Source organism: Vipera ursinii, assembly GCF_947247035.1.
Source record: "Vipera ursinii genome assembly, chromosome: 2".
NCBI lineage: Eukaryota > Metazoa > Chordata > Lepidosauria > Squamata > Viperidae > Vipera > Vipera ursinii.
In genome coordinates this window covers 75,389,112-75,410,404 of record NC_139513.1, presented here as the reverse complement: position 1 = coordinate 75,410,404, position 21,293 = coordinate 75,389,112, and the positions used below count along the sequence as shown (strand labels likewise).

Here is a 21,293-nt window from a genome sequence, read left to right as displayed (position 1 = left end):
GCTACAAAAGCCATACAATGCTTTGTGCTGAGTAAGTTTCAGCCCAACTTATTTTCAGCTGATGAGTAACAAAAAGCACAAGCAACCTCTGATAGTACTACCTCCAAATGATATGCCCTCCCCCCCAAACCCCTTTGGGGAACATTGTCAGATCTTCAAAGGATTATTTTTATCATACCACTTTCTGAAAAATACCGAAGTTATCAAATTAGAGAAAAAAGATGTCTTCCCTGGGCTAGTAATTTCAATGTATTGTGGATTTTGAAAATGTTTTACTATGTAAAAATCACACGTTGAATTTACTCCATTGGGACTTTTTACAAGTAAAATGCATATGCAAACCTATGCTACCTTATGCAGTGAACATTACATAACTGCATATGCTGTATTCTCATGAAGGTATTTCAATCCTGCTACACAACAGCTAAGGTGAAGTAACATGCCCAGTCTTTCTAAAACCACATTTTCAAAAACTAATCTTACAGTCTTACACTTATGAATTTTTGTATTTCTATTGGTACGTGCAAGTGAGAAATCTTCACGAAAGGAGCCAAGCCCCCCCCCTTCTAGTAAAATGTACACCCAAAGGGAAATTAGAATCGTTGGTTCTTTTTTAATTACAGCAAAAGAGATTGCAGATCTGAGCTAGTAGTATGGAACGGAAGAGTAGGAAAAACTTTCATCGTCTGACATTGCTGCTGATACAAAACTTCCTCTAGGTATCTGGAATGGAAAACATCATAGTAGCAAGAACATGAGTTGCTGATGCAAAGCCCCTAAAAACTGAAAGGGCAAGTGTCTTCTGGAACAATAGTGGCATATCTATATCTGAAACCTTAAACATATTTACAGGGGAGTAAGTATCACTGTATGTTATGGCACTAAATGCCAAGAAAATGTGAACATAAAACATAGTATTTAGCAGAGTGTATTAGTTATGTGAGCAAAACCAGAAGAATTGGCTTCTGTTTGTTTAAATCTACAGCTATCTCAGTGGAAAAGATCCAAAGGTACCTTTTAATAACATCCAGTTTAACTCTACATTGTAGCTATACATTTAGTGTATCCTTAAGCAAATATGGAATAACCTTTGAAGAGAGGAGTGAAAGCGAAGGAATCTGCTTGTATATCTTGTATATTCTTCCTTGACATCAACTAAGCCTAAAGATTATCTCAAAAAGAGAACTAGCATTCTCTTCAGTGCAAGCAATTCTTTGTGCAGTGGTTTCAGGTTGGATTGTAGCTTTCAGATTCATACAAATCTCATTTTTAGGTTTGCCATTAAAAATGTAGCACACACATCTATTATTACTTCAGTTGTCCATTCTCTCTCTCTCTTCTGCACATTTCCTCTTGAAGCACTCATTTTTTAAGAGGTCTCTTCAATCTGACTGTGCCTGCAACGTCCAGCACGAGTGGGAAACACAATCAAGTCCCAATCTTCTAATGGCTGGCCATTCCTGAGAATCATGCTCATCACTCAGGTTAAAAAAAAGAACAGCAACAGAACTGGGACTAGAATTTTGTGCCCAGGCCTAAGCTCAGTTTTAGCACTGCCCCCCCATCTCCCCCCCCCAGGTTGAGTACAAATGACTGGAGAGAGGAATGAAGCTTTTAACCTATTAAACCAGCCAGGTCTGAGAGGAGAAGATAGAGGCAATACTGGGGGAGTGAGAAACTGAATGACCCAATACTGAATGTGACTTTTCTTGAAGGCAGCAGGGAAGAGAGAAGTTGCCCAAGGACCACACCATTAATAAATATGTGTAAAAAGATGTCAGTGCACCCTTTAAGCAAAGTAAATTCAAGGGGAGGGATACAGGCAGCCACCCAATCGAAGGGGCAGGAACACACTGAGAAGAGAGAAAGAGGCAGGGGCGGGATGCTTTTGTTTGTTCCCCATGTTGGTGGCCTTCTAAGCCTGCGGTGGTGGTGGTGGTGGTGCTAAACTGGCTGGCAAAAGAGCCACCAAGTACCCTCACTCCAGCCTCAGCCTCTTTTCAGCTAGGCTAGCGGGCCAGAGGGATCTGTTTGAGGGAGATCAACACCGAGCGCATGCGTGAGACATCCTTGGACTGCTTGCTGCTCTTGGGATTGAAGTCACAGAGTTGGGCTACTTTCTCCCATTCAGTGCCAGTCGTCTCTTCCTTGGACTCCTTTAGGAAGGCTTCCTCTGAGGCTCTGGAGAAGGCAAGAGAAGACACTGTCAGGCCAGAAAAGAATTGCAAGAATGTTTGCCTCCAGATAAGGTCTGGATTGGCATAAAACGTTCACTACTGTTTAACTGAACTGTAAGGTATCAAACTAACCACATTTTCTGCATTCACACAGTATGCTCAATATAAATTAATTAGACAGGCCTGACTTGTATCACACAACAGATTAAATTTGGTTGGTTTGTGATTCGATCTGTTAGGTGAACACAGCCATTGAGATCTGTAACAAAAAGGATTTCCCAGAACTGATTTTCCTTCTTTTAAGGAATATTCTGACTAACATATTTTGCAACACTGACCACCATGTAAAGGCATGGTAATGGTGTTTAAGGCCCTACATGGCATGGGTCCGGAGTACCTTAGGGAGCACCTGCTGCTGGCATCAACTTCCCTCCGCCCTGTGCGCTCCCACAGAGGGCCACCTCAGGGTGCCACCGATCAGAGAATGTTGATTGGTGGCCCCCAGGGGGAGGTCCTTCTCTGTGGGCGCCCCGGAGCTATTGAATCGGTTGCCAGTTGAGCTCCGGATGGCGCCCGACCTTCGCTCCTTCCGTCGCGATCTGAAGACACACTTATTTGAACAAGCCGGCCTGGCCTGATGGGGGATGGGTTGGGTTTTTATTGTCATTTTTAATATATGTATTTACTGTTTTCAGTTGGGCATATGTTTAATTCTTTTTAACTTTTGTATTTTTGTATTTTTTATATGTCTGCCCTGTTCACCACCCTTTGAGTCCTTTGGGAGAAGGGCGGTATATAAATAAAATAATAATAATAATAATAATAATAATAATAATAATAATAATAATAATAATTATTATTATTATTATTATTATTATTATTATTATTATTATTCTGACAGCCTTATCATCTGGGTGTATAGATATACACTACGAGCTAAATGCAGTTTATTATTAGCACATGGATAATCATGATCACAGGCCTGACAAGTACTCTAGGTTTTCTGCTATCTCAACAAGAAAGTAAACAAGAAAAAATAAATAAGAGGGGAAAACAATAAATATATGTATGAGTAACAACAGAGATGGCAAAGATATACACCTCATACTTGAAACCGGGGTTAGGAGCAAAAATATGTACACCCTGAAATGAATTGCGTGGACAAACCTGAAACTAGAATGATTATTTAAAAGAAGCACTGCAACTTATTGGAAGGACAGTAGGAGCATACAATATAGGATTCACGAACTGTTTGATATACAGTATTTAAGCAGCATCTCTTAGATTCTGCAATATGAGGAACATTGCCAGACTAGTATCTGGTACTGCACAAAAACAAATAGAAAAGTAATTACAATGTAGGCCTATGTAAGAGATGCTTATATGACATGCCTTGAAGCAATTATAAATCATCATAAGCCTTATAATAATATAATAATAGCAATTTATTTAAGTTAAATGCTCCCCCAACTCCCACTGACTCTGAGCAGTTTACAATTGTTAAAACATTTTTTAAAAAAACTATCAAAAGACACAGAAATAGCAAGAAAGTCAACTAAAGAGGGGAACAGAAAGGAAGGAGGGGATATCCATTTTCCTCTCCAAAGACTTGGCCCAAAAGCCAGGTCTTTAAGGCCCTTCAAAATACTAGTAGGTATTTCTTCATAAGAAATCTGTGGCATAAGAGAATATACCTTTGCCATTTTGCTGCTTCACTTCATAGACTGCTCCATCACTCCTCTACTATATATATAAGCTTTTATATTCCCAACTACTCCATCAATTTATGCCTTACCTTTCTGCTTAACCAAAAATTATAATTATATATAATATAATTATATATAATAATCCTACACCTTCAATTCTACGCAGGGAAAAACCCGAATGACCAAAGATCCATATATATATATATATAAAAATATATATATATATCTCCTAATTATGGATGATAGAAAGTGGAAAGTAAAAAATATTACAGCAAGATTGGAGTCAGAAAACTACATAGTTACAATAACTATTCTTCACACCACAGTGAAGTATGAGAAGAAGGAACTGAGGCAATTCTGGGCCTATTTTTGCTCTTAAGAAACATTGAGGCAAAAAGCACACACTGGAGCTCCGCATGCATGGTCCCATTGAGAAAAATTACCCCCACCCCCTGAAAAATGAGCAAGAGAGACATACACATAGCCAATCACATCTGCATCTGGCTGCTGGTAAAAGGCTTTGTCAGCAATCCTGTGGCAGGGTCCAGTAACAGGAGAAAAGGCAGAGCAGAATGGAAGCAAAGAGTTAAAGAGAGAAACATAGATTAGTAATACCCTTAAAAGAGGAAGAGGCAGAACTAGATGCTAATTGAAAGCATTAGTAGCTCAGGGAGTTAGAGGTTCATTAATCAAATGTATAGGAAAGAAAATGAGAATATTTTATAGAAGTAAACTGCTTGTCATAATGCCCCCACAGTAACAGACCTGGTGTAGAGACAGCTAGCTTCTAAGAACTAGAATTAACCCTCCCAAGATTACCTTATTTACATAACCAACAAATGTTTAATTCAATTAAAATTTACATCCAGTAGGATGCCCTTTCACCTGTTGCAGATCCAGATATAAACAAGTAAAGAAACTCTTTTCCTAGCTGTACCTGTTATTGGCCTGGTTCCTCTCCATTTGTTCATTCTGCCTTATGTTCCATTCTTCCAAGTCCTTCTTAGCCTTTTCACGCCATTCCTGTTCTAATACTTTAGAAGCAGCATCTAAAACCAAGAAAAACATATCGTGAAAGATAGAAAGGAAATTCCTAAGGGTCTTAGCAAGTTAACTAGCCTAAATCTAGCCTGGCACGATCCGGGTGTATTGAATGACATCTCCATTATCCCCAGCAAAAGAGAGATACCCTGGATAGATATTTTCATAAAGAACTGTAAAGTTCTCAGGTTAAGAGAAAGATATTAGTCTCCATTTATAGGAAGCTTCATGGATTACTGCCCCTTCATGGATTACTGCCTTGTCGTGGCGAAGGGGCTTGCGTAATTCAATGAAGCTATGAGCTATGCCGTGCAGGGCCACCCAAGACGGACAGGTCATAGCAGAGTTCTGACAAAACGTGATCCACTGGAGAAGGAAATGGCAAACCACTCCAGTATCTTTGCCATGAAAACCCTATGGACAGTACCAAAAGGCAAAACGATATGACGCTGGAAGATGAGCCCCTCAGGTCGGAAGGCGTCCAATATGCTACTGGGGAAGAGCAGAGGGCTAGTACTAGTAGCGCCAGAAAGAATGAAGCGACTGGGCCAAAGCCGAAAGGACGCTCAGCTGTTTGGTGGTGAAAGGAAAGTCCGATGCTGTAAAGATTTTTTCTCCATAGGAACCTGGAATGTAAGATCCATGAATCAAGGAAAGCTGGACGTGGTCAAACAAGAGATGACAAGACTAAACATTGACATCTTAGGTATCAGCGAACTAAAATGGACAGGAATGGGTGAATTTAATTCAGATGACCATCAGGTATACTACTGCGGGCAAGAATCCCTCAGAAGAAATGGAGTAGCCTTCATAGTCAATAAAAGAGTAGGAAAAGCAATACTGGGATACAATCCTCAAAATGACAGAATGATCTCAGTTCGAATCCAAGGCAAACCATTCAATATCACAGTAGTACAAGTCTATGCCCCAACCACCAGTGCTGAAGAGGATGAAATTGACCGGTTCTATGAAGCCCTACAGCACCTTATAGAACTAACACCCAGAAATGATGTCATTATCATCATGGGGGATTGGAATGCTAAGGTAGGAAGCCAAAAGATAACTGGAATAACAGGCAAGTTTGGCCTTGGAGTACAAAATGAAGCAGGGCACAGGCTGATAGAATTTTGTCAAGAGAATACGATGGTCATAGCAAACACTCTTTTCCAACAACCCAAGAGACGGCTTTACACATGGACATCACCAGATGGTCAACACAGAAATCAGATTGACTATATGCTCTGCAGCCAAAGATGGAGAAGCTCTATACAGTCAGTAAAAACAAGACCAGGAGCTGACTGTGGCTCAGACCATGAGCTTCTTGTTGCAAAGTTTAGGCTTAAATTAAAGAAAGTAGGGAAAAGCGCTAGGCCAGTCAGGTATGAATTAAATCATATCCCTGTTGAATATACAGTAGAGGTGACAAATAGATTTAAGGAATTAGATCTGATAGACAGAGTGCCTGAAGAACTATGGACAGAGGTTCGCGACATTGTACAACAGGTAGCAACCAAAACCATCCCAAAGAAAATGAAATGCAAGAAAGCAAAATGACTGTCTGAGGAAGCTTTGCAAATAGCTGAGGAAAGGAGGGAAGCGAAAGGCAAGGGAGAAAAAGAAAGATATGCCCAATTAAATGCAGAATTCCAAAGAATAGCTAGAAGAGATAAGAATGCCTTCTTAAATGAACAATGCAAAGAAATAGAAGAAAACAATAGAATAGGGAGGACCAGAAATCTTTTCAAGAAAATTGGAGAGATGAAAGGAACGTTTCATGCAAAAATGGGCATGATAAAGGACCAAAATGGCAGGGACCTAACAGAGGCAGAAGAGATTAAGAAGAGGTGGCAAAATTACACAGAAGAACTATACAAGAATGAGCTTAACGTCCCTGATAATCACAATGAGGTGGTCACTGACCTCGAGCCAGACATCCTAGAATGTGAAGTGAAGTGGGCCTTAGAAAAGCTGAGCAACAACAAAGCTAGTGGAGGTGACAGTATTCCAGCTGAGCTATTCAAAATCTTAAAAGATGATGCAGTAAAAGTGCTACACTCAATTTGCCAGCAAATTTGGAAAACTCAACAGTGGCCACAGGATTGGAAAAGATCAGTTTACATTCCAATTCCAAAGAAAGGCAGTGCCAAAGAATGTTCAAACTATCGCACCATTGCACTCATTTCTCATGCTAGTAAAGTTATGCTTAAAATTCTACAAGCTAGACTCCAGCAGTATGTGGATCGAGAACTACCAGAAGTACAGGCAGGATTTCGAAGAGGCAGAGGAACTAGAGATCGAATTGCTAACATACGCTGGATCATGGAGAAAGCTAGAGAGTTCCAGAAAAACATCTACTTCTGCTTCATTGACTATGCTAAAGCCTTTGATTGTGTGGATCATAACAAACTGTGGCAAGTCCTTAAAGAGATGGGCATACCAGACCATCTTATTTGTCTCTTGAGAAATCTATATGCGGGCCAAGAAGCAACAGTGAGAACTGGACACGGAACCACTGATTGGTTCAAAATTGGGAAAGGAGTCCGGCAAGGCTGTATACTGTCGCCTTGCCTATTTAACTTATATGCAGAGCACATCATGAGAAAGGCAGGGCTAGATGAATCAAAAGTTGGAATTAAGATTGCCGGAAGAAACATCAACAACCTAAGATATGCAGATGATACCACTCTAATGGCAGAAAGTGAAGAAGAACTAAAGAGCCTCTTGTTGCGGGTAAAGAAGGAGAGTGCAAAACTTGGGTTGAAACTAAACATTAAGAAAACCAAGATCATGGCATCTGGCCCTCTCAATTCCTGGCAAATAGATGGGGAAGAAATGGAGGTAGTGACAGATTTTATTTTCCTGGGCTCCAAGATCACTGCAGATGGGGACTGTAGTCAAGAAATTAAAAGACGCTTGCTCCTCGGGAGGAAAGCCATGGCAAATCTAGACAGCACACTAAAAAGCAGAGACATCACCCTGTCAACAAAAGTGCGTATAGTCAAGGCTATGGTCTTTCCAGTTGCAATGTATGGCAGTGAAAGTTGGACCATAAGAAAGGCTGAGCGCCAAAGAATTGAAGCCTTTGAACTATGGTGCTGGAGAAGACTCCTGCGAGTTCCTTGGACTGCAAGGCGATCAAACTGGTCAGTCCTAGAGGAGATCAACCCTGACTGCTCTTTAGAAGGCCAGATCCTGAAGCTAAAACTCAAAATACTTTGGCCACCTAATGAGAAGGAAGGACTCACTGGAGAAGAGCCTAATGCTGGGAAAGATTGAGGGCAATAGAAGAAGGGGACGACAGAGAATGAGGTGGCTGGATGGAGTCATTGAAGCAGTAGGCGTGAGCTTAAATGGACTCCAGAGGATGGCGGAGGACAGGAGGGCCTGGAGGAACATTGTCCATAGGGTCGCGATGGGTCGGACACGACTTCGCAACTAACAACAACAACATGAATGACAAAGGTATAGCCTGACATACACATGAAATTTATAGAACAAAAACCAAAAATACTACAGTAGTTAGGAAGCAGAAAAAGAATGCTTATTAGCTACATCATCACACTGATGCATTTATTCAGCTGATGCTAGAAGTAAAACTTGACATAACATATCTCATTATTTCTTATTTTTTCTTTTTATAACTTAACGTTTATACCACAAACCAATATTCAAATTTAATTCTTAGTATTTGTACTTCTAAGTTTAATTTAACCAAATTTTTTCTTTGTCTCAGCTCATTACAATATCTTATATTCAAATCTTGTTTTAACATTCAATCTTTTAACCCATCAGTGACCTAATAAGCCTTTCCCAATTTTAATTGTCCCTTAATATTTAAATTTAACATTTATTTTTTCCAGATTTTTAATTATCCACAATTCCTTTATTTCCATTCCTCACAAAATCTAGTATTGAAGTTACACATCTAATATATAGGTTCTTATCATCTACCTTCATAAATTAATAAAACAATATAAAATTCTTATTTTGATATTTGTACTTCTGAATTTTGCATAACCAAAATTTTCTTTATCTCACACCATTACAATGTTTTATGTTCAGAGTACATATTTTATCCATTTGTATATATTCTACTTTAAATCTTATGTGTAAATCAAAACCCCATTTCTTTTCAGTCTTATTCTAGCTTTTTCTCTTTGCCAAATCATCTTCCGTGTCTTTGCTTTTAAACTCATCAAGCAGATCTCCTTGTGTTGTTGCAGCTATTGTTTGGCGTTGAAAAGACCATCCACTTGCCATTTTTTAAAGAGGACTAGCTGATCTGTCCTGAAGTATTTATCTTCTTTTTCATCTGTTTTTCTTTTAAATCTTCAAATTCCTTCTGATTTATAAGAAAAGTCCTTTCCTTTTTCTCTATTATCAATTTCTTTTCTGTATCTTCCATTATCTGTATTTGTTGAATAGTTGAATCTTTTGTCGTAGCATTTAATTGTTCCACTTTTTCTGTAGACCTCTGTAGAGATGATTCTTTAGTTGAAATCACAGCTTGAGTTTGAATGTCCAGGCTGCTTTCTTGTTTTTTCCTGCAGCTTCTTATTTCATCTCCAGCTGTGAGGAGAGTTAGGATAATCGCTTTTAGGATACAAAAAGTTTGTTGCTGTTCTTCCTCTGTAGGAAAAGTCCATTCCTGTTTTTCTTCCATTATAGTATATTAAAACCGAAAACTTACAATCAGAAAGTCCACTAAGTGAAAAACAGAGCTGAATTTCTTCCAGGTGGTGTTTCAAGGTTAAATATATGTTATCTCTTTTCTAAGCTGTCAACAAATCCCTCTTAGACAATAACAGGTTACAATCTCAAATTCAGCCAGCAGATGACACTCTAGAGTTATTTTGATCTTTTAAAAAAAAATCTTTTATTTTAAAGGGAAAAACCCCCCAATTCTTCAGTAAAAATAGGAATAAAAATCAGGGAACAGTAAAAATAGAAAATTAAAAATCTTATAATCCACCAATTTTAGGAAATAGAGTTCCAATTAGGTTCTTAGCATTTTTTCAACATTTTAAACTCCCCTGGGTAGTTGATCGCCACTATTTCTGGAGGGAGAGCTAAAATCCCCCTTCCCTCATCACAGGGGGAAAAATACTTTAGCAGCTTATGCAGGTAAATAAGTAATTAGTATGCAAGAGGGTTAGATCTCACTCAGTCTCTTCCATGCTGCTTTAAAGATGCCAGATAGTAGCTGTGACTTCGGCTGTCTTCAGCCTTGTGGCAGACCATATCTCTATAGTTGGCCTTTCATCCGCCGGTTTGGAGGGATTTGCTGACTCTAGTGGGAGTTGCAGCTCTCCCGCAATGGCCCCTCCTTGCTGGTCGCCTCTACGGGGCAACTTTCAACCCTTTTCAGGGTCCCCCAGCGATCCGAAACTGGACGGGGGAGACGGAGCTCGTCTCCCAGGCGTCCATGGCAAACCACAAGTCCTCATTATTTCTTATTCTACAGTGTTATCTTTATTTCTCTTCCCCCTTCCTGATTATACTTACATTCATTTTCTCTATTCTCCTAATCTGGGAGCCCTCTTCAATTCTGCTGCCCAGTTTATACTTTCTTTTTGTATCACAAACCCTTTTCTAAACAAATCCCAGCAGCATTTTTTGCATTCTTTAAGTTTTTTTCTGCTGGTTCAATCTCTTCTCCACCATCTTCTCTCCTGCTCTACAAAAATTCTCCTTATACATGCAACTCCCATACGCAATACAATTTTAAAATACAATTTAAAATATAATTTACATGAGTATAATTATATTTGAACTCCAGCTCAACTTCTGAGCAAATGTTTTTATCCCTACCCAACTCCTGCAGTCTCTTTTTCTGTTCCTCTCGCCATTTGCGAAGGCTCTCAGGCTCCTGTGTCAATCGGTCAGCTCTGGCAATGGCTGCATAGGAATCTGTAGGTCCGTTGGATTCCTTGGGACAAAAGAAACTGGATGAAATGTTGGTCTCCCCCAACAAGGAATGATTAGGAAGCAGAACATAGGAGTCTCCAATCCTGTCAAAAAGTTTTGCATAAGATTATAGGCAAATCCTAATCCTAACAGATTGGGGGTTTGTTTAAGCATAATCCAGTATTTTCCTCCAAAGTTAATTCAAAGAATGTGATATAGAAAACTGAGAATATGAGGACACTCTGAGGGTTCCCTCATGCAGAAACTAGCGCAATTAGCTGCAGTCTTATAAAAGCAGATACTTTTCAAAGTTACACATTTAAGCTGATTCATGAACATCTCCATCAGCCATGTACCTGCCTTCTCTTAATGAACTTGCCTTGTCATTCACTGCCAACATGATTTTCATATCTGTGCTTCAGGTGAATTCCTGAAATTCTAAGGGGTAATAGCTGTAAGACAGCCGTTGTGATACAATTCTTATGATGTCACAATCTTTAAAGGGCCAATGTCTTGCTGCAATCTTCTCTGACCAGGTGTTGATTTCAGTTGAGTTTTAAAACTGCCATTTGTGTCAACTGTTGTCATGGTAAGAACCATTTTCACAAGCTAAGGCTGAAATCACAAGGGAAATGCTAAAGGTGGTCATCTTCATGTAAAGGACAATAATAGTAGCAATTAAATAAATCAACTGCAAAATTAAGAGGAACCCCTCAATACAGAGTCTGTTTGTAGACCATAATTTTTAAAATGCTGGGTCCAGCATCAGGTTCCTGCAGTTATTTCCAGAAACCTGTGCTGTAGCTTGTTTTTACATAAACAAAATGATCCTATGAACAAACTTTCCAACTTATCTAGAATCATCCAAAAGGCTAGCTAGTTTTCTTCTGTACCTCTTATTGCACCTTCCAAAATAAAAGAGAACTGAGTTGTATACACTGCAGATAGGAATGCTGATTCTGGATCTACTGCTTCAGGTTGGGCTAGATCAGGTTCACCTTCCTACAGCTTCAAGTTGGATTAGGTAAAAGGTAAAGGTAAAGGTTCCCCCGCACATGCGTGCTAGTCGTTTCCGACTCTAGGGGCCGGTGCTCATCTCCGTTTCAAAGCCGAAGAGCCAGCGCTTGTCCGAGGACATCTCCGTGGTCATGTGGCCGGCATGACTAGACGCCAAAGGCGCACGGAACGCTGTTACCTTCCCACCGTAGTGGTCCCTATTTTTCTACTTGCATTTTTTACGTGCTTTCGAACTGCTAGGTTGGCAGAAGCTGGGACGAGTAACAGGCGCTCACTCTGTTACACGGCACTCGGGATTCGACCCGCCAAACTGCCGACCTTCTGATCGACAAGCTCAGCATCCTAACCACTGAGCCACCGCATCCCTGGATTAGGTAGGTTACAATAATAAATTGTCATCTGGAGTTGCCTTCTCTGGAGGAGAGTGGGAGGCAGATTGCTCAGTCCAAAAAAGGTATGGGGAAGGTGGTTGTTTAAGAGACAGGAGCAAGAGAAAAAGAAAGGAGCATGTGCACTTAGAAAACTGTTTCTATAATACTGCTACTTATAGGGTTGAACACATGCCAACTCAACCCTGAGTAAGCTAAAGTTTCTATATATTTTTTTTCTTCAGTTGAATCATGCCCAATTCTTGGAGGCTTCCTGGACACGTCCCTGCAGTTTTCTCAGCAAGGTTTTTCAGAAATGATCTACTGTTGCCAATATAATTACATAAATCAAACTATAATTATGTGACTCTAAATCACGCCAAGAAGAAGCCAAAAGTTCCAGTAATAGCCAACTGCCTTTCCCACTGATCTCAGGAAGACAAGAGGCTGTCATATGTCCTGCTGTAGAATGGTATCCCATGAACAGTTATGCCTCTGATCCGCCTTAGTAACTCTTTTAAATGATTTCCCCCACACACTGCACTATAAGTGCAGGATTAATACAGAAAAGCGAGGAAGATAAAGGATTTTGCTTGAAAAAAAAAAAAGAGAAGTGTACTGTTCGATTCTAGTAACATAACAGGGTTCCTCTACAATGTAAAAAGGCACAAAGTTGCTATTCGATAATCATTATCTTGGTATGCAGATTATTTAGTACAGTCAGAGCACTGCCTCAAAGAAACTATTGTCTTTTTCGAGTATTTACATTATTCCACGATAGAGGGGGAAAGTAGATAAAAACCACACAGAAAAATGCTTTCCGGGTGAAGGTTGGAATTAATAATATAAGGATATGCCTGCAATTTTCAGGTCAACATTCTTTCATCCAAAATAAAGAAACAATGCTAGTTTGTTTATATTTGTGAAGTGCTTGATTTAACTGAAAGACAGAATTATTGCACTGGAATTTTCAAATTTTATATCGGAAGGAGAGTAATGTAGCAGTTCAATTTACTGGAAGTTAGTCCCACAAAATTAAAATGGATTTAGTGCTAAATAAACATACACATAATTGGACTGATTCATGCTTCCCTCAGTACAAACCTAAAGCAAAAGGAACAATGCCTTTTTTTGGCTTTTGGATCTGGTAGAATGTTACTGTCTTTTCCAATCTAGCCTCTTCCAGACCAGTTAGCAAGGGTCATATCTGTTGAAAAAAATGGAAGCAGAGGTCTGACTCACCTACAAGGTACAAAAAAGCTATCCATGTCAGCGCTGTCCTTTCTATACTTCCATGTCTATGTTTAATTGGATGTTCAACTTCACAGCTATCTCCGTCTAAGTCATTCTCTCCTTACAATCATAATCATCTCCCTCAATAATGTCAGTGCCTTCAAATCTTCTGGTTGGTTTTAGAAGAAATGTTTATAAGCTCTTACTGTAGAGGACTGATTGGAACATGGATAAGCACCATTTTTGTGGCTTTAATTTTTATCAGCCCTTATCAGCACAACCAATGAAAAGGAACTATGGAAATGGTAGTCACCAATATCTAGGGTAAGGGGATGCTTATAGAAGAGAATATCTGTAGCTCAGAGGTGAACTGCAGAGTTCTTGGCACTCTCTGATCTTGGTTGCTTGCAGACGTTTCATTATCAGACCAGGTAACATAATCAGTGCGAGTAAGTGTGGGACTGGTCTAAGGTTGGATTACAGCTATTCTTCTGTACATTATATCAACTTATGAAAGTTTGTGCTGGACCAGTATATTTACAGCTGCTCCATTTTATATCTAGTTTAGGAATTAAGAACAGTGTTAGTGTGTTCAGCATTTATAGGGTTAATACAGCCTTTTTAGCAGCAATGTATGTAAGAACATGTAGCATTCACAGGGTTAAATGTTATTTCCTCAAGAGATGCCTTATGGGAATTGTAGTCTAACTGTTTAGTGAATACCATGCTTACTTAGTTAAGTGGGTGGAGTTTTAAGTTTTATGGTAGGACTTCCTGCCTTTGTCTTTCGTTCAATCGCTCTGGGTGAATGAATCCCTGGCATGGCTAGGGATATCACGCTCCATCTTCATCATGTAGCTTTGCACAGGATGGAACGATCATCATGTTTTCACCTAATGAGATGGGTTTCAAATTTCAACCTTGCATTCCGGATGGATCAGTGCTGTAACCATGTGTTATTGACATTGGAAGCATGTGACTAAAGTTATTTGAAAATACCTATTTCATTTGTGTTTATTCTGGCTGTTTCAAGAGGGATCAGCATTCACATCTTTATTTGAAACAGAACATAGTTGATATATGATTTACAGTCAGTTCAGACTCTCACCTGAAACACATCACCGTTCACAGTAGTTCCTCCTGTGTTTTCAAAATTAACTGCAACAAAGGGAAAATATTAAAGTATTATTCAACATTCAAGTGTAAGAGAAAACATTCAGCCACCAGTTACTTGCAAAGTTTAACCTGCAAAAGACAGACCAGCATCAGACTTTATTTTGAAAAGTATTTCCCTGTTTGGCTAGATGGGGGATAAAGCTATTTAGCTAAGGAATAGGAACACATAAGACCTGTAAAAGGTGATATGGGCCTCCAATAGAGCTGAGATCAAAAATCTGGGAGAGTATTAAAAGAAGGGGGGGGAAACAATTTGTTAAAGAAAAAAAATCTCCTGCAAAGTGAGAATTTTGGTATCTTCATAGTCACATCCATGTAAGGTTTTTTGGTGGTAATGTAACTGTGGTTTGCCATTGCCTTTTTCTGAGATATTTTCAGACTTTCAAGTCAAGGAAAAGAATGAATATATTTGATTTGTAGTTTTTCATGCTACAAAGAATAATGGCCCAAGTAGTAAGGCTATTGAGTTTAGGATAGAAGAAGGTTGAGTCTCCCTTGCCACATTTATGTCTTCATTTCACTTCTATCCATATCTGTCGTGGTTAAAAAAATGAGATGAGGCAGCAGAGATGCTGCATATGACTTATGCAATAAGCCACTTAGCATTGTACATCTGAAGTGGTATAGAAACATATGGAATAAATTATTAAATGTTATAGCCATCCATTTCTATGTCTAAAAGCCAGAATGGAAAATTAGCCATATAAGAGATGAATAAATGTATCAGAAATCATGAATACAAATTATGATTAAAGCATTTTAACTATAATTTCATCTCATATCAGGTTGTAGACATCATGTTTGGCTAACTAAAAATGGTTTAATATTCATCTGCAGTTTGCTCTGGTACTCTGGGGCTACTGATTTGTAAAATTCACCATATCTAAACTGTATATAGGATTATTGTTGTCTATGCATTTAATAGTCCATAGTTTATTTTACAATTGTGTTAAATAAGCAGAAGCGATTTGGTTCAATATAATCCTGTCATGAATCAAAAATTATCTGCCCCAATAGCTGGATTCATGCACTGCATATTCTGTTTTGCACTCATCCATTTTCTCACACAGACATTTTTCTGTTGGGATCATAAAATGGTAAAAGGGTAGACAGTGACATTTTATACTGTATAGCTCATTAGAACAATTTACTGCCCTCTAGATATTTTGGATTAAAATGCCCATAATCCATACCTAAGAAACAGCTATGTAGTCTGACATTGAAACGAATATTAAAAATCTGAAAGTGATCAAGCTCTAGATATGATTAATCTACTCCTAGACTGTAGTGGAAGGAAATATTTATCCTCCACCCCACCCCCCATTCTTTATGCCGGCGGATGCCGGCGGATGACACCCAGGGGGAGGGCCTTCTCTGTGGGGGCACCCGCCCTCTGGAACCAGCTGCCTACGGAGCTTAGGACTGCCCCCGACCTTCGATCATTCTGCCGAGACCTGAAGACCTGGCTCTTCAAGCTTTCCGGCTCAGGCTGAGTTTTAATTGGGGTTTTAACTGGGGTTTTACATGTTGCAGGGACTTAGTTTAATCTTTTTTAAATTGGTCTTAATTTTTGTATTAATGTTTTAAGAATTATACCCTGTAAACCGCCCTGAGTCCTTCGGGAAAGGGCGGTATATAAATTCAATAAATTAAATTTAGTTTGAAGAGCACAGAAATTTATCCTGTCCTGATGCTGGCAAATGCTACAGATTCTTGAGCTTACCTTGAATTTCCAATATTCAAGTGATTTTTTTTAATATGTGACATTTGGTATCTATGAGATAACTTTATTTCTGAAGCTCCATTTTACCAAACTAGGATTATATATCATACTAAACTATGTTTTAAACAACACTTTATTAGACATACAGTATAATAATTGTTGCGTTTGGCTAGAACCGTGTTTCCCTGAAAGACCTACCCAAAAATAAATCCTAGCTTAATTTTTTGGGGTGGGCCTAATATAAGCTCTACCCTGAAAATAACCCCTAGTTTTGGGGTGAGGTACATGCCTAAAAATCAATATAGGGTGGGGGTAAGGGGATGGAGCTGCCCCACGCACCCCACACCCACTCACCTTACCAGTAGGACCGCCGCAAGCAGGCCTCCTACACACCAACACTTGTCACGCTAAGTGGCTTGTCACACTGTTCCCTGGTCACAGCAGGATGCCATGTGGAGTTTCGGGCTGTTGCTGCTCCTCACAGCAGGAGGCTGCACGGTGCTTTGGGCCGTTTGCAGGAGGCCTCATGGTGCTTCATGACGGTGCTGCCAGTCACAGCAGGATGCCACGCGGCGCTTCAGGCTTTTTGTCGCTCCTTGCAGCCAGAGGCCACATGGTGCTTCAGGCCACTGCCACTGGTCGCAGTAGGAGCCCATGTGGTGCTTTGGGCCATTGCCGCCAGTCACGGCAGGATGTTGCATGGAGTTTCAGGCCATTGCCATTGAAGCACCATGCAGCCTCCTGCAAATGGCCCGAAGCGCCACATGGTGTCCTGCTGCAACCAGCGGCAATGGCCTGAAGCACCATGTGGCCTCCTGCAAATGGCCCAAAGCGCTGTGTAGCATCTTGCCACGACTGACAATGACCCAAAACTCCGTGCAGCATCCTGCGATGAGCAGCAGCAATGGGCCCAAATCACCATGCAGCCTCCTGCAAACGGCCTGAAGCATCACCTGCAACTGGCAGCACAGGCGTGAAACATCATACGCCGTCCTGCCGCAACCCGAGGCACTGGCACAATGTGCCACATGGTGTCTGGCCGCAAGTGGCGGCAAGTGGCCACTGAAGAAGTCAAGCGCAGGGCGACAAGTATCAGTGTGTGGGAGGCCTTACTGCGGCGGTCCTAAGGTAAGACATCCCCCCCAAAATAAGACCTAGTGCCTTTTTGAGGCAAAAAAATATAAGACCGGGTCTTATTTTGGGGGAAACATGGAATTTAACCCATACATCGTTATAAAGCACATAGGTTACCATAAGACCACACTATTGCTTAACTTATCTTTTACAATGGGCAACTAAAATAAAAATAAGTCATGCATCCTGACTTTCTTTAAAAATAGTTTTTTTATGTGAATTTAATAGCTACTCAGCTCAAATGGATTCCAGGATCCTGGAACTTTACCTTATTGATTAAAAAAAGCCAGTTTGGTCTAGTAATTAAGTCATTAGGGAAGAAACTAGGAAACTGAGTTCTGATCCAGCCTCAGGCATGAAAGCTGGCTGGGTGACTTTGAGCCAGTCATTCTCTCTCAGTTCATCATGTCGGGCTTGGGCAGCAAGCCAGTCGGACAATTTCTGTCACAATTAATGGGTCAACACTTGACTGATCTGAAAAAAAGCAGACCGTACGCTTTCAGGGAAAACCCTAAGAAATAAAAAACTGTCATAGATAAAAATATAGATTTATGTACATATGGCCATAATATTGGACTCAGTAATAATAATCAATCCAGAGGAGAAATTACTGAATATGACCTGGATATAGCCATAAGATATGGGCTTCAAAAATATCTGGCTGACCACTAGACAACGAAGAGATAAAACAATCTCTTACATCTAGCAGCTATCTGGATTTTGGCAGACTAAGTCCAATACAGTAGCCCTAGGTCTGTATGGTGCTAAGAAATCCTTAGCAACAGTTTAAACAGTTCCTGGGATTCTGGGCTCCTCTCCTGCATCGGTTTGAAAGGACCAGATAAAGTATGGAAAGAGAAGCTGTGACTAAAGAGTTTTTTTCTTGTATAGAATGAAACAACTTGTATCCTAGCAGTAAGTAGCAAACATCACAATTTACAAGAAAAAGCTATATACCACCTCCACTTAGTGGGGAAGTCCAAAGTCTCCAACGTGAGACCCAGACAAAACTATATGCTCTCCACTCTGAAAATGTAAATGAACAAGAAAAAAAAATAAAGGTGGATCTCTATAGCATCCATACAGCTTAAATTTCTTGCTGGAAAACCAGATAGGTTTCCTGACAGCTGCCATAGGGAGAAGCAAGAACAGACCTGTTTACTTGCTCTGAATCTGCACTTCCAGCAGCAGTAGGACATACAGAAATTAACCAGTGCAGCTTTGTTTTGGCAATGTACAGAAAAGTCTGTCTGCTAAACTTTCAGATGTCCCAACTAGTAGGAAAGCATGACAGTGTAAAAACACAGAGCTTTAGATGAATTCAGCTATCAATGAAAAATAGTATTTGGGGGTTGCGAAACATCTTTCTGTCACTTTCTTTCCCCTGATATTACCCACATTTTGAATATTGGGCTGCACCCAGATCTGGTCTGGCAACCTTTGTGAAGCCTCCTCCCAAAAACTAAACAAGAACATCAAAATGCCTATGATACATCAACTTCTAATTGTCACCTCTTCTTTCTGCAGCAATTTTCCCCAAACCAGTGCTTGGGCCAAATGCTATCTGTTCTTGTCTTAGCCAAAGAAAGCATTACTTACAAAAACAGGGCTCCTGATGGATCTTACAGTGTTCTCGGTGGCTCCTGCAAGGCCTACATTACCGACTAAGCTTGTTTCTCTTTTCCTTCTGTGGTTATCTAAGGCTGCACTGAAGAGTCAAAGGTGTGTTTGCCTCTTCTGAGAAACCCAACCCATAGCTGGTGCCTGACGCAGAGCTGGCTCCAAAGGGGGAGGGTGAAAAATCAGCTAGTTCCACAGAGCAGAGATTCAGAGTAATCTCATATGTATTTTGTTTGTGCTAAGCCATAGTTAGTTCAAACAGTTCACAGGAGAGCCCTAACTGCTTTGGCACGAAGTCAACACAAAATCAGGCGACTGGATAGCTTAATACAAAGGCATAATCCCAGTTGCGATTTATGGCGCAGCTATAGAAGTCACTATTGTGGAGCCTCAAAACTTTACATCCTACCTTTAAATTAGGAGCTCAGGATAGTGCATGCAGTGTCCCTTCCTCTTATTTCTTCTCACAACAACCCTCTGAGGTCGACTGAGCTAAGGGGGAGTAGGACTGGTCCTAACTCCCAGCAACAACATCCTGTGGCTGAGGCTTGTTTTCACAACTTAAGAACAAAAGTCGCCTTCTAGAAAGACTGGCAAGAATGCACCAGAGGCAACCTGTTCGGAAAGATGTATTTAAGAGTACAATTCCCATCACCCACTGGACTTGCTGGCTTGGATGCGGCCTCAGCACGCGACTCTTCAGTTTTTGCTGGCTTTCCCTGGCAGGCTGAGGCTAGGCAGCCACCGAAATGGCTGATGACTGATGATGTGCGCCCTTCCGGAAAGACCCCATTTTCCCGACATGCCGCCCCATCGGTCCCGCGGCGCCGTACCCGGGCAGGCCACGTGTGAAGGAGCCGCCCGCCCGCTCGCCCGCCTCCCCCTCGCCCTGCGCGCTCACCCCGAGGCTCCCCGGCGGCCTCCGGGCTGCCCCTCGCGGCTCCTTCGGCGCAGCTGATGCCCTCGTCGTTCTCGATGCCCGCAATCTCGTTCTCCTGCTGAGCCAGGAAGGCAGCGGCCGGGTCCTCTTCGGCGGCCTCGGCTGCTCCGCTTTCCGAGGAGGAGAAGAAGCCGAAGTCATCCGCCATGACGGCCCTTTCCCGCAGCTCTCAAAGCCCGCCTTCCTCCGGAATGGGCACGTCGAGCAGCGCCCGCAACCTCGGCGGCCGAGAGACGCACCGGGAGCCGGCCAGCCGAGCAGTGGGCGACCAGGAACCGCCGGCTCAGCTGTCACTGCGGCGCCTGCGGGAGGAGACTGACGCGGCGAAAGGAGGTGACCTCACCCGCCAAGCTGCTAGCGCATTCCGGAGCCATTAGAGGGAAGCAGCGACCGCCCTGGATTTCCTTCAGCATCAGCTCTGAATTGCCGCTCCCTGGAGCTGTGGCGTGGGAGGATGAACGTCCATCCTATTGTTGGGAATATTGTCGCATCCCAAAATTCAACAGCATCGTGATACTCTCCGAAGAGGTGCTCTCTACAAAGGACGGACTCTGTTGCTGCTTTGGTGATGCCAAGCCAGAGAATAAAACAGCAGTGTACAATCTTTTTAAAGTCAGCTGCTTGAAAAGTTCTACTTGCTTGCTTGCGTGCCTGCTTTCCTTGTCTCTTTTCTCCTGGCATCTAAACATATGCAGCCATAACCTTTTTTTAAAAAAATGTTCCCATAACCTACAAATAAGCCAGTTTAAGTCTTAGTTGTATTGCTGTATGTTAAAATAATGTTTCCCCCCCTAAGCTGATGGCACCACCTGTCTAACCAAATCAGGTGAACAATGAGTGGGAGGGTGAGATCAAAGCAGTATTTAGTGGTCAAGCACTGTCTCACTCAGCCCTGATCAGCTCTCTCTAGAGAGCTCAATATAGCACTGCTGGCCAGTCATCTGTCAGAATTGTGCAACAGTGTCAGATTGCAGTGGATGTTTTAACACTATGCTCCTTGTCAATTTAGTGCAAGGCTGCAACAATGAAATAGAGACTATCTCATCCCATCTCATCACCTCTGGATCAGCACCCATGAGAATCCAGAAGATGGCATTTGTGGTCTTTAGAAAGCAAAGGAAAGATATAGAGATTAAAAATAAAGAGACTGCTTATGATTGAACTCTCTTTGTGATTCCAATTTATTATTTAAAAAATATATATTCAACTTGGGATGTCACAGCTGGGGCACAGGGAAATGACAAGGTGCAG

General features: G+C 41.1%; 1 protein-coding gene across 2 annotated transcripts; it reads right to left on the bottom strand.

The window, feature by feature from the left end:
* Positions 1 to 265: 265 nt before the first annotated feature.
* Positions 266 to 20,616, bottom strand: CLTB (clathrin light chain B). Of its 2 annotated transcripts, XM_083355722.1 has the most exons (6): positions 20,004 to 20,616; positions 14,558 to 14,607; positions 10,736 to 10,853; positions 4,821 to 4,932; positions 4,362 to 4,415; positions 266 to 2,181 (listed from the first exon to the last, which is right to left on the bottom strand). In XM_083355722.1, exons 1-6 carry the CDS (start codon positions 20,188 to 20,190, stop codon positions 2,010 to 2,012), a joined length of 693 nt encoding a protein of 230 aa, XP_083211848.1. In that variant the 5' UTR covers positions 20,191 to 20,616; the 3' UTR covers positions 266 to 2,009. The 2 variants fall into 2 exon arrangements, with proteins under 2 accessions (XP_083211848.1, XP_083211847.1); XM_083355721.1 differs by lacking the exon at positions 4,362 to 4,415 and having other exon boundaries at positions 273 to 2,181; positions 20,004 to 20,603.
* Between the last annotated feature and the right edge of the window lie 677 nt (positions 20,617 to 21,293).